Here is a 15,126-nt window from a genome sequence, read left to right on the forward strand (position 1 = left end):
CTCGTTATGATGAACATTTTAAGAATACTTACTTGCTAATTCTAAGTTTGTATACTTATTTCATATTGATTGTGTAATTGTGATGTTATACTAATATTTCATTCTTTTATATGACCAATCTTTATCTTAATGTGATGTAATATATAATAATATTACAGACAGACATAGTATACCCGCTACAGTCGTTGCTGAAGCTAACAATTGTCAATCATAAAGCAAAACTAAAATAAAACTTGTCAATAATTCTAATTTTTTTTTAAATAGTATAATAAACAACTTTTATAAAATAGCTATATATAAATGAACCTCATATATTGTTACCTTTAGATACATAAATTGAGTTTTATATAAGTTATTTATAATTCATATGCTTTTACATGACTAACCACAAACTAAAGTAGTGATGAAAGCTTTCTTATTTTAACATTAAAAAGATACACAATTATAAAAAATATATAGTTATGTTCATAGAAATATAGAACTAATTTTTACAAAATCGAGATCGTGCGAACTTCTTTCTTCTCTTTTCTATTACAAAAAAAATTGCAAGTAACAGGCTGAAAGCTAATCATAAACTTTCAGCGTCTCTTAGATAATTGTCTTTTATATATTATAAATAGAGTAGTTCATTGCTACAAACTTATCTATGTATTTTTATCATTCGTAAGTAATCTGAGAACGCAATGTTATATATACTCTCAGTTCGTGCAGCTTCACAACTGAAAATTTAGGTTGCATGTAATAGAATAACTTGTGTAAAAAATCATGAAAATAAATATATTCATCATATGCATAGCCACGATTCTTATTACTATCGTAAATACAGCAGATATATATAAGAAATAACATTACTTCGTGTTGAATTTTCTACACTTGTTTCTTTTAAGTTGTGTATATAATCTCGAATTTAAACAAGATGTTGCTTTATAAACTTATAACCTTATTAGAAACTTTATCTAGAATTTTTATAATTGCTTTTATATAATATAGTCGAAAATGATTTTGAAGTAATGAACCATTTATACTTGTCTATACTATCTATCATTTGTCATGAAGCCTTTGACTCACAAGAAAGAGCACAGTTTAATACATGGAAATCTGAAATATTTCTATAAGTTCCACCCAGATAAAATCCTGTTGATATAATCATTATTTGTGTATCAACTTTACTCAAATAACTTTAGCTGAATACATATATTTCAAACAATATATATATATATATATATATATATATATATATATATATATATATATATATATATATATCAAAATGACGGTGATCTATATCGCTAAAACCACGTGTATGTTCGAACTGATTTTCAGCATAAATAACAGTGAAAGAAATGCGTTATAGATTGAAGAATTGTATTAAAGTGAAACGCAAAATTAGTCTAATATTCTACGTCCATATGATGAACATTAATTAGCAAACTTCCTAATAATGGTCGGAATTTGAAGAGTTAATATTGAAAGTATACGTCATTAATACATATTGATACTGATTAGATTATAAAGAACTTACTATTAGTACATTTTATTTTAAACATTATGAGTTGTATATAAAGATCACAATGCTATTAAATGCAGACAACCACTGAAAATCTTTCATGATAACCGATGTATTTAGTCATTTATCGTATTAGTCAAATTGGCTTATTCTCTATTTACACTACGTCATTGCGTTATAACTCAATGTACATATACTATTGAAGTATATGTTTTATAATCAGTATTGTTAAATCCGTTTAATTGATGTAGTCTATGACACTATGTTATTTTACTTCATCTTTATGATTTCATAATGGAATATTCAGACATAAATTTTTATCAACGTTTCTTGTAATGAATATGCATGCGTCGTATAAAGATAAAATACATTTTCACAAACATGAACTAGAATGTAATAGCAGATCTTTTAAATATGATGCTAGAACATTCTCTTTGAAAACCATTTGCTTCTTGACAGTTTCAATTCAAAAGAATGCTGACGATATTTTAAATATTTGGTTGTGATTGCATTAAATAAGTGTGGCTTTTTGAAAGTTTGGATTTTTATGTTGTTAAGTAAAAAATATTTTGAGTTTAAGGTGTATTATTTATGTTCATTCTTTCTTCTTGTTTTGCATTGGTGTGCAATTTGACTCTATGTTACAACTATTTGCTGTGCTTCATGCTTTCTCTTCTCTTATAATCCAATACAATATCCCGTTCCTTTCACTAATATATTTTGTTTTATATTATTTGCAGTGATTGGAACTAGAAACCAAAGAAATGTACAATCAATGATGAATTCAGTGAAACAAGTACCAAAAGCAAAACCAACACCTAACAAAACTACTTCCGATAATATTAATTCACCAAATCAATACAACAGGTAAGATTACTATTAAAATTAAGTAGATGCTATAGTATTAATGGTTCCCTTTGAAATCGATATTAGGCTCAACTATAGAAGAAGTACAGTAATATAATTTCACAATGGCAAGTACATTTACAGTTTTACAATAATACCTTAAAAAACATTAATCTGTGCAGTAAATGGTAACAGGATGAAATACTTGTAAGTACAATTTAGTTATAAACCATGTATATTTTTTACTATCTGATCAAACTAATCCTGATGTTATTATTAACATGGATTTTTATAATTTTAATAATTATGACTTTTTGTATGGTGAATGAATAAACTGAAAAAAAACTAAAAATAATTTATAATAATAAGAATCAACTTGGTTTCTGAGTGAGTAAGTTGTCACATTAATTGATTTGTTAGCTTTTCTCACAGCACCACATTTTAACTTGGAAAGCACATACACGTTTCTTTCTGATTTTCCGCTCAGAAGTCACTGGCTTCTGTGTTGTATTAACACTTATCACTTATTTAGTGTTGCATGATATAATATAAATTGATAACTTTTTTATCACTCTTCTGAATACTGTTTAACTGTTTTTCCTTGTAATTTAATAATGTTGATCTGATTCACTGGAAAACTCATGAAATTATTCTCTTCCTGATATGTTAAATGAAAATAATGATCAGGAAAATTTTCATGTATTTTATAATCCAAAAATCGTATAGGTCAATTCATGGTGTCTGACATTCAATGCCTTTTTATTTAGAGAATCATAGGGTATTTTTCTATGACTAAAGAATTTTAGTTACATTCCAATTCAATGATATAGGTACATTTAAACGAGCAATTTTATATAACAAATTTTAATACAGAATTAGTCGATACGCATTTCTAAATATAGAATTGATAGGTGTATTTCAAACTCGGATATCAGAATGAATGCATTTAAAAAGAAAATCTCGCTTATAGTCTTTTACTTTTCGAGGTAATAACTGAATTTTGAGATTACACCACCATGAAAATATTAAAATTTTTGCTTTAGAACAGAATCTCAAGCAACTTTATGTGTCTCAAGCAGATTCAAATTCTACTGATGATACTGACATTTCAACAACCGTCATGAAAATCTCTTCATCTGCTTCTTTGTTGTTGCTGAATTACAATCTATTTAAGATTAGAAAGTTGAACTGATAGTTGCGGAATATTTTAAGTTTCAAAAACAAAATTCAAGAATTTTCGCGGACGTCTCTTAAACTTTCAACTAAAGGATATGTTGATCGAAAACATATAAGCAAAAAGCAAGAAAATATAAGCAAAATATCAAAATAATCTATTCATTATTGTACATTCAATCTATGAAGCATAGAAGTCCGTTAGTCTACTTTTTGTTAACCAGAGATCTTTGAAATTGTAACTTTAAACATTTTATTAGTGAAATTTTTAAAATTATTAAAGCTCACAAATTATTCTATCAATCCATTTTTCTTACCGTTCGAATAAATTACAAATATGGAATAGTACTTATTTTGTTTATGCGATATATGAACAATGTCATATATTTCTATTGTAATTAATGTTTCACAAAATATCTTAAAATATTATTTATACGTTATTTAATTGGATTAATATGTTTGAAGAATGCACTTCAATGTTAGGAACTCCTTTCAGCAAGATTTTGCCAACTTAGAAATAAGTTGCATTTAATCGCAAAAACACTGAAAAATAGTTTGTAATGCTATGAAATAGTGCTTGACATGCACATTTGGGAATCTTTTCACTGTTATATTTTCTGGAATCCAAATTTACCTCAGAATTTTGTTATTTTTATTTAGGTTTATTATTATTATATGAAAATTATTAGGTAAATGACGGGAAAAATAGAAATTTCAGGTAGTAAAATGACAATGAGTATGGAGAATTGCCATAAACTCAATTAATACAACAAACAATTTCTGGCGCATGTTATGTAACTTTGTTGTGTATATATATTTGATAATCCACGTATTCTTTTCCAAGGGTCTATAAGAAAGCTGGGTGGGATAAATTTTATTTCATTATATTTGAAATTTTTAATAGTGCATCTTTTTGTCGTTATTGACATTCAGAAAAGGAAATTCATTCACTCCACTTGAAATTGTATAATTAATATTTTACATATTTGAATGTATCCCTAGTTCTCTGTGGGAGACAATGAACTAACTGTCCTATTTGTCACATATCGTACAATGCGGTTCCCAATTCATTGTTCAAATGTGTGGCATTCGTGATTTTCGTGTCGTTGCAGGACTCAAGAGGACTCCACATACGCTGGCTATCACCTTGCCTATGAAGTGAAAAAGCTCATGTATGCTTGTTGCTCTCTTTAACACTTCTGTGTCTATTAGTTCTTCCGCTTCCATGTCACTTAATGAATTGTACTACAATGCATGGTGTAGCACCTTAAATTTACTGTACTTTTTATTGCAGATTATTTTTGTCATATGGATGTATTTAGATATTTCTATGTGTGTATATTTAAGTAGAAACACGTGGATAATGGCTAATAGGAGTCCTATGTAAGCAAATGCTCCTCGTTTCCTCACTGCACGCTGATTTCACCTCACCTCCAAACCTATGTTAGCTACTTACTTTGTTTTACCTTACAGCTTTCATACAGCCTTCTGTGGTCAGTGTTAGTTCGCAGCAACGTTAGAAGCTCTATGATGTACTTGCTGTCCTGGTACTGTGGTGTACAAGTAGTATGAAAGAAAAGTATATCAATTAGCGTTTATTAAAGCTTATAACTGAAAGTGGACGAACCTTGTTCTCAGGATGTTGATAATATAATTTAATATTACACTTGTGTATTAATGAATACGTATAAATAGTTTATCAAAGTAATATGAATACAATTTAGTAGCTATGATTTTTTTGACAATTCTCAGTTAATATTTCCTCAAAGTATTATTAACTATATATTAAGTTTTTCCTGTTATTAGGAAATAGTGGTGTAAGGAATTTATGATACTTATTATTTAAATTTGATATATGACTGTTGTAATATTCCCATATATATATATATACAGGGAGTTAATGAACTATACCGATAAACTGTAAGAGGTGATTCCTTACATCAAAATAAGAGAAAAAGTTCATGTGGACCTGTGGGCAAAAGTGCATAGTTTCAGAGCTAGGGCTTTCCAAAATTGCAAAAAAGCCAAATTTCAAGTGGCACTATTTAGAATTCGAGAAACTATGGATGGTGGTCCTTTTTCAGAGTAAAGGAAGTCACGCATACGCAATCCAAAAATGCATATTTCAGTAATGTTCAATGGGTGTACAGAGTATTACATGCAGGGTGAAATTCCCAGATAAGCCATCAACCGAATTTTGAGATATGCTCTGACTTTATGATAGATCTAAAGCAGGCAAACGATAAGCCTTGATAGCAGTGAACACGGAATTCTTTGGTGTGATGTGGGAAGTGTTAAGGATCGTAAGCAACACGGTCTCGCGTACTCGGAAAACGCATGCTGCAACGTTTTCTTTCACGCTTATAAATGAAGAAAACATGAAATATAGCGTGAAGAAATACATCGCATTACACGTTATTCCTAACCACAAAAAAAAAAAAAAAAAAAAAAAAAAAAAAAAAAAAAAATGGAGCTGCCGGTTCTTAAAACTTCCAGCTTCCCTCCGAAACACTGGATGTCTATTGTTGTTAAGGCTTATTTTCTGCCTATTTTAGACCCTCCTTCAAATCAGGGTATATCTGAAAACTCTATTGAGAGCATATCTGAGAATTACACCCTGTAAGGAATACGTTGTACACCTATTGAAAATTGATGAAATATGCACTTTTGAATGGTGTATGCGTGGCCCCCTTTACGCTGATAAGGACAACCCCCCACAGTGTCTGGAATTCGAAATATGGCCTCTTGAAATTTGGCTTTTTCGCGATTTTGGACAGGCCTAGCTCTGAAACTATGCACTTTTCGCCATAGGTCCATATGAACTTTTTCTCTTATTTTGATGTGAGGAATCAGCTCTTATAGTTTGTCGGTATTGTTCATTAACACCCTGTTTGTATATATATATATATATATATATATATATATCGTGTTAGTTAGTTCCGAATGGAAGTGCCGTTTCTCATGAAGTTTCATATGACTTGAAGAGAATGTATAACCTAATAATAAACATAGCCAATGTATTTCAAAGATATTAACAAAAGAAAATCTATAAAAATAGTCTTTTCTTAGTAGCGCTGCTGAACCAATACATATGAATATGAAGGAAATATATGATAATTTCAGATGACGGTATTCCAACCACAATTTAACTTCTATGTTTTCTCTGCTGCTGTACTTTGCCATTCAAGATTTTTTTCAATTTACATAACGCTAGAAAGCAGCTGATAAAGAGTTTCTATTCTGCACCCTGTCTTTCTGTACATCACACTTACATTATAGAATACTTACGCTAATCACCAAACTCTGCACTGTTTTATTGTTGCTATTATTATTTTCTTTTGTAAACTATTTTAAATGCTGCCGCGAGTTCTTACAAAGGTTAACAAGATGCTGTAATTATTTGTGTAAACTCAAATCATGGATGTACAGATAATTCATCATGTGTCGATCTCCTTCACAATGCATTCCAAATATCAGTTTCCCACGACACTTATTGGAAACATGGGTAAAAATTTTATTAATAGGAATTTTTTACAATTTATCCCATCTATTTTATTGAGAAGATCAGAAGGTATTAATTCTGTTTAGGAAACACCAACAACGACCACTTGCTTATAGTATATTATTACCTTAAACAGATGCATCTAACCGAATAATCACGTCCACCTCTGTATAGAATAACATTTTAGTTATCTCAAAAGCCCTTTCTACATTTAGTATAAAGGAAAACAAAAGAATTAAACTAACTACTGATGTTCGAAAAATAACACTACAATAGCCTTTACAGAAGCTAAAACTTCTGAGTCTCCGAAAGGAAACTTCACTCACTTTCCTCATAAATTAACATTATTTCTCTCCTAGAGAAAATGTTTTAGGGTTAGATGTTATTCCTAATTTTCCTCCTTTTCTTATATTCGCTTTCATTTTCATAGTTAATACAACTAGTGTAACTAAAAAAAGAGCCGTATCTCTGTAAATTTGATGATTCAATTTCTTCTCTCTTACTTCTTCTTCATGTGCTTTCTTATCTTTCCTTAACCTCTTGTCTATTGGCTGCCTTATTAGACTTTGTCATCTATTTTTCTACTGAGCCTTCAGTCAAGTAACCAATGTTTTATACACTTCGTATGAAGAATATTTCCTCCGAAAAATAACTGGAAGTACAGTTTACAAATGCATAACAATTCAACCAGATTATCATGGTACATAATATTGATCATATCAATATTATGTAACTGAAAATATTACGATGTTCACAAAGTTTGAGAAGTCTGATCAAAGAATGTTCTTCGAAGCAACGAATCTGAAAATTCGTTTAATTCTTATTTTGTTAATTCTCCATCTGTATTTACTACATTATGTACAATAGCTCAATACTAGCAAACGTTTCCGCGGTTAACATATTGCGACCCTTCTTTATATGTTCTTCATGTCGAATTGATGCAAGTTAATTGCAAACTCGTATTCTCTGAAGCCTCGTATATCAAATGTCGTACTATCATGTCCAATGATTTGAAAAAAAAAGTAAGAACGGTAATCATCATAATCATAGGTATTCTGCCATTATTGGCAGGTTACTTGCTGCAACTGAGAAGCTTCCATGCTCCACGGTCTTCCGCTAATCTCTTCATCTTCATGTACGATTTTTCTCTTTTGATGCCGTCCATTAATTGTAAACGGTAAAATCTTCCCAATATATATATATATATATATATATATATATATATATATATATATATTAATTTAAATGATTTTATAATTGATAGTCTTTACATGTATGCTCATATCCAATAGATATTCCGTTGCAACCATAATGTTTTGCCTATAAAAGTAATTATTTTGGACGAGGTGATCATATTAACTAAAACGTATTCGATTGTTTTAGGAAATTGGTTTTTAACGCTACTTACCTGTGATTGAAAAAAAAGTATCCATAACGCTACTTACCTGTGATTGAAAAAAAAAAAGTATCCAAATGCTTTTATATACATGGTTACAAATATTGTTATACTTAGAGTTCGTTGTGCAAAATATATAGTGTCCTCTATATATTTGTAATTTTAATGAAAAAAATATTGGTCAATGTCCTGAGAACACATTAACTTGATTTGTCCGAACACAATAAGATGTGGGTGTCCAAGTATTAATGTGTACGTCATTTGTATAAAATATTGACAATTATTACGCTTTAGATGTGGTATGGAACTCAGATATAGTGTGCCTATAGTATCTTTAATTTTTTTTTCCAATTGCAATAACTAGCTCATAAACTAATAAGTTTCCTTACTGCGGAAAAAATCGTTCTACATCATTTTTTTTAAAGCCAATCTTTATTATAAGAACACATTGAATCTACGACATGGCAGCAATAAATTGTCTCATTACTTACTTTCCTATACAATATTTTTTGTTCTAAATAAGGGTTAGATTTTATTCCTTAATTTGAGTTAGGTCCAAACTTCAGTTTCGATGATCCATATCGAAAACCAAACGCCTAAGCACTATAATAATTCACACGCGTACTTAACTCGTCAATAAATTTGGCCAAGATTAGATGAGTTTCGTATATCGCAAATAGTATATATATTATCCTTTATAATTAGTTTTAAAAAATAAATGAAGGGTTATAATAAGCCAAAACTGATCACAGTTGAGCAAATCGTTTGTATTTGACACTTGCGTAACAGTTTCGACATTGTAACATTGCCTTCATCAGACACTTTATGGTAGGTTAATCCAAGAATAACAACTTATACACAAACAGAAAGTAAAAGGACACGCACGTTCTTCCCAGAGCCATCGAGGTTTTCCCTGTACTGTTTTTCCATCCTTCTGTACAAAACGTAAATATTTAATTAGGCGTTTTTACATACTTTTCTCAATTAACTTAAGATTGTGCTAAGAAAAGGAGGAATAAAAACATACAGGAAAGGAGGGAAGAGGATTTTAGACTTAGAAGGGAAAGGTGATAAAAAAAGAGATAAAAGCAGAAGAGGAAGGAGTAGTGTATAGAATCAGTTGCAAAAATTGTAATATGAAATATATAGGAGAAACAAGAAAGAGATTAGAAGAAATAATAAGACAAGATAAAGACGTCAGATTAAGAATTGACAACAATCCAGTATAATCACATTAAAGAGACAGGACATGAAAAAGATTGGGAAAGAATAGAAGGATTGGAGATGGAAAAGAGAAGTGTGATACGAAAGTGGAAAGAAGCTCAATGGATTAAGAAACATGACAAGGATTTTTTTGATGCATTGGACGAGTAAGCTGGAGTGAAGTGTTGGGCAGAATAGAACAGGATAGGTTAAAAGGAAAGAACTAAAAATGCAATCAACATTGTAGCATGGACAGGTATGTCAATTTTAGAACAAGTGTACAATGAAAAAAATATATAACAAATACCTAATTAAAAATTTACGTTTCGTACGTGGATCGAAAGAGTGAAGGGAAAAGCTTGATTTGCTCTGGGAAGAGAGAGTGCTCTGAGAAGAGTATACACAGAAGTTGATTCTGTTATATTGAACCGAACTTGAACGTGCCTCTTACCTAGTACCTGGTAATGTGCCGTGTTCCCATTAGCTGTTCGATCTACAGACCCGTATCCTTTAGCCTAACCGGCATAACCGTGGAACGCAAAACTCAAAGATCTCATTTCATTTTTCGATCTACAGACCACCTCTACTGACTATTGGACGGCATCGAAATTTCCATGGAGACTGCTGGATTGCATTGCACGAGTATTGGATTCCATTCCTCTTTACAGGCTTTTTACAGGCCGGAGACGGTGCGGACCCTACGATGAGACGACACGGCTTGAGAAGTCCGAAAGCACAATAGTTCGTTGGGGTACACTTCAAAAGAATATTAGAGAAGAGAATTACCGCAATTCCAGTTTCCTGTTCCATATGGCGATAGAATTCAAGCGATGTTTTCGCCGTGTGGTTTGATACCTTGACTTGGTGCAGTTCAATCTGGCTCATGTCTTGTCCGTACAATGCTGGAATTCCGTCCTGGTACATTTCAGTCAGGACATTAGTTTGGTAGTGCGCAGGATTAATTTTGACGCTTCGCTCCATATTTCGAAGACCTAGTTTGCCCTGTACGAGAAAATGGCCAATCATGAACCCTTTTGGGAAACTCTATGTGTAATGACACTAACTTTACTTCAATCTATGAGGTAAATCGAAGCCTCATCAAGGGTAATAATAAACTTTCACCGATCATCCGCGAGATGACATTCATACAGCCTCCTGAAGTTCCTTTTTCGCATAGCCACGTACCACGGTTTTAGGGTGTACATACTGCTCTTGCGAACGACTATGAGGCGTAAATCCCTGTCAATGGCGCGTTTGATTGTCGCGTGCGATGGTGTGGCATTTGCAAACCATCGCATATTGTGTATGCGGATTTTCGGAGGTCACCATACGTCGAACCACACACGAAATAACGGTGGGGTCCCCTTCCCTGCAGGCTGGTTTTTAGCTGCTCGCGTCAGTGTGGTGGGTCCAGGACTCTGTGTTGCATATTTCTTTATAATATGGAACACAGTGGCACGTCTTACACGAAATTTATGCACTTGACACAATTTTACTTTGGGTGACGTCGTGAACATATCATTCGAAAGGGCCACAATCAACCCCTCCAAGAATCTGTTCTGTTTCGGCGGCATCAGACTTCGCTTGAACACACTGCTCTACTGCGTGACTAATGAGATACTGTTGCTTGCCTTGTGGTAATACCACGGCATTGGGTTGCGCATGCGCGGTAAAGTTGCAAATTGACTTCGGCTCAATATAACTGAACCAATCTCTGTGCAAGTTTTTATTCTTGAATTGTTCTTCGTGTCTGATAAAAGCAATGTTACCTTGCGTAACTGTTACACAAGTGTTATAAATATATTTAGTGTTTTGGTCAGGTTTTGTTTATTAATACATGTTGAATGTTTCCAAGACTATAATGAATAATATACAAAAGGAAGGCAAAAAAAAAAAAAGAATCATAAGAATGTAGATTGGAAGTAATACTCTCAAAGCATATAAGATAAAAAACGCCCTACACATATATATTAATGTTACAAAAGTTTATCATGCAAATTGTACTCGTATCAAACTGATTACTTGCTTTCCACCCATGATTTCTTTAAAAATCTAAATTTGGAACGAACTGACTAGGGCCTATATGTTAAAGGATCATCCCTGCATTCAATATGTAAAAACCAAGAAAACACGTGGAGAAACTTCATTCAAGATGACAGGTCGTGAAAAAGCAAACCGGGATCTCTCATTTGCTAGACAAGAACGTCAGCCATTCATCTAAAAAAAAAAAAAAAAAAAGGAAAAAAGGAAAATATTCAAATATTTAACTTTCCTTGCCTGAGTTGCATCTCTTTTACTTCTATTAAATAAACATCTAGATTTCATTATTTCGTAATAATAACAATTTCCAGCTATATTCATAGAAGAAGTCAATCGTGCATTTTTTTAAAAGCAAAAAGTATTTAGTTTTTATATTACTAAAACTAATTCATAAAGAACTAGGCCATCGAGTCATAGTGTCCAAACTCTGTCTGCCCTCTGAAGTGCTTATGCACTTCCCATAAGAACTTTCACCACAAATATTACATGGCTTATAGAAATAAACTATAATTATCCACATATTGAATGAGCTATTAATCGCAATAATCACTTGAATAAAAAAAAGAGATAATAATCGATAAACTAATAAAAATGTAACGAAATTGAAGCAACAGGAAGTTTTGCAAACCAAATTGATTGAGTTTCTAAACGCCTGAGTGCAGTGGTGAAGCCATGGAGTTTAGGAGAAAGACAGTTATCATCCTGAATAAAATACATTTTGTATAAATTAGTACACTATAAGGGTATAGAATTCGCCACTTATTCGTCCCTGTGAAAGGCATGCCAATTTATAAGGTTATAGGAATACAATTGATATATGTTCCTGAGAGGAGATGCCAATTTATAAAGGTATAGATTTAATCGCTGTACGTTCCGAGATACGAACTCAAATATAGAAACGTAAGCTATACTGTTATCTGGTTTTTGGTACGCTATGCAGGAGCACAAAAGTTATCCATTGGTAATTAGCGGTAAACCCTAATTACAAGCTTCTGACAATTATAGAAAAAGAAGGAAAGGGGGAACCATATATAGACTAATACCAGTAATTATCCGGTTCGATTCCCGATAATATCTTCAGGTAGCCTCGGAAAACCGTAAAATTAGAGTATAGAACTGACTCAAAAATTTTTACGTACTAATGTTATGCGAAAATAATGATTATTGCATCATAATTTAATGATAAATAAAAAAGAACTTCATGCTAACTCTTCGGTGTTTACCTATACCGACAGAGATTATTTTAAATTTCACAGACCAAATAAAGTTTCACTAACATTAATAATACTTATGCATTTTACCACTTGAGGTCTTTTGGTTAAAAAAAAAACATAATTTTCACGTATTTATCTTATATTTTTTTTCTTTTTCTCTCTCCTCCTTTTTATCATTCACAAAAGAATACGGTTTTGATTTTACACTTGACTTCACATTTTAAAACAGAAAATAGGTGGCACCGAACAAAAGGTCGACTCGCACAACTTACAACATGGGGAAGTTTCTGAAGCATGACTCAGGAAGCAATGATAATATAATTCTAGCAGCACATAATTATCTATACCAATGTTTATAGAGGTTAACAGTTTTCGTTTTTCTCATAGCTTGGCAAAATTTTGTTCTTTTTTTTTCGTGTCTTTTTTTCTTGATACAATTGGCCTTCTTTCGTCATCCCTTGCTGAAAGCGATTGTTTCTCCACCCGCTTATGCTAATGCGCAAAGGTGGAGTAATACTACTATATAATTGAACATTAAGTTCCATAAAAATATTGTTTAAAAAGTTGTTAATTTTATTTCTTTTTTCACTGCGATACTTTTGTTTTAATTTTACAAGTGCATCTTTCAAAAAATAACACGTTACTACAAACACTATATTTTGTAATTATACGTAAATTATGCACTGAATTATCTTATGTCACAACGAAAGAAGAGAGTACATTCACGTGATCCGTAAGTGGCTAGCGATCCGATGACAGGACTGGAAGACAATTTCACATCCAAATATGTGTTGGTATTTGGAACAAACAAAATTCTACGAAAGCAGGGTCTCCTTTTGGGTTGAGGTCCTCCATAAGAGTTCAGCAGCAAAGAGTAAAAATATTCTAGTTCACTCGTTATGTTATAACATTTGTGTTTATATGTTGATGTACTTTCTTTTAACTAACTCCATGATTCTGATTTTTTCGCAAATGAAATACACTATGTAAAAAATTCTCGTACATTCAAATTCACAAGAGAAAGGAATAATAAATTAATTAGAAAAATATCTTTCAGATCTGAGGACTCAAGGTAACTTAAAAATAAAATGTCTTTTATATTTCGTATGTTTACACCACAATTTGCAATTAGTTTTTACAACTACAAACACAAATCTTGTTTTTATTAGTGCGAAAACAAAACGTAATTTATACTTGTGAATAAATGTTTGTTCCGCTGCTAAATATCAATAATAAATGAAATACGGTCCGATTAGATGATACACACAGATGTATAGTCAGCTCAATCAGTTCCCACATCAAGCTCCTTACTTGCTCTTACAACGTTGAGTAATACCAAATACTGTTTTTACCTTTCATGAATACGGCCTAAGATCACGCATACAGATAGCTAGTATGCTATCCACTAAGCTACACGGGAATTTTCTCATCTAAATACCGATTGAAAATAATTAATGAAAGTTTTAGATTTCAAATTTGAACTTGAAATCTATTTATTGTTAGCATTTCTTCCAATACTGTGCAGTCATACGTTGTTAGTTACAGTTTGACCCAAACTCACACACACGATTTTTATTGATATAATTTTTGTTCAATATTGTGTTCACATATTTAAGTACAGTAATTATGAACATGTATTTAAATACATGAACAAAAAAAAAAAAAAAAAAAAAAAAAAAAAAAAAGTTGAAAGATTGGATGTTGCAATCTGGCATTCTCTTAAATCTTTTTTTCGTGAACGACTGTATCACAACAATCAATTGAAAACTGGGAACATTACCTAGTCTCGAGAAAAGTTCGGAGATTTTTCTGATTTGTTTTAGAAATAAAAATGTATGTTAGTTTTCAATTATCATACTCCCCATACACACACACTTGTGAAACCATACCAAAAACATTAAATAAAAAGTTATATTTGAAAAAAATGAGAACGTAAATTAAATATATGCTTATGTTTGTGTTGAAAGGTAATCTTTTCATGTGCTGTTGGCTTATTTTGTGGTAGTTTCACAATTAAAATGCTTTAAGTCTGCTTCCTGCTTTTGTACCGCGCTTACAATTGTCAGCTTTTTCTGGGTGCATATGCAGATGATTTTTATAAAAGGTATAAGCATCTCGGTTTTTATTGGTCTAGATTTTCCTTCAGTTAAAGACTTTCAAATTATCCAAATATTTAGTCCACAATTTAATCAATAGACAGATCTACGGGATGGAGAAAATATTTCCTGTGATTTCAAAATAGATA

At 31.5% G+C, this 15,126-nt stretch overlaps 1 protein-coding gene across 4 annotated transcripts in view; it reads left to right on the plus strand.

The window, feature by feature from the left end:
* Window positions 1-15,126, plus strand: part of slo (calcium-activated potassium channel slo) — a 503,706-nt gene that overhangs the window by 447,340 nt on the left and 41,240 nt on the right. For 2 of the 4 annotated variants that reach the window (XM_081770216.1, XM_081770211.1), the window contains 2 exons: window positions 2,248-2,374; window positions 4,639-4,698. In XM_081770216.1, coding sequence (XP_081626342.1) covers window positions 2,248-2,374; window positions 4,639-4,698 — 187 coding nt within the window. The remainder of the gene's footprint in view (window positions 1-2,247; window positions 2,375-4,638; window positions 4,699-15,126) is intronic. The other 2 variants (XM_081770217.1, XM_081770212.1) reach the window with 1 other exon arrangement.

The sequence above is a fragment of the Thermobia domestica genome, chromosome 1 (genome assembly GCF_964235325.1).
Source record: "Thermobia domestica chromosome 1, izTheDome1.hap1.1, whole genome shotgun sequence".
In the NCBI taxonomy this organism is placed as follows: domain Eukaryota; kingdom Metazoa; phylum Arthropoda; class Insecta; order Zygentoma; family Lepismatidae; genus Thermobia; species Thermobia domestica.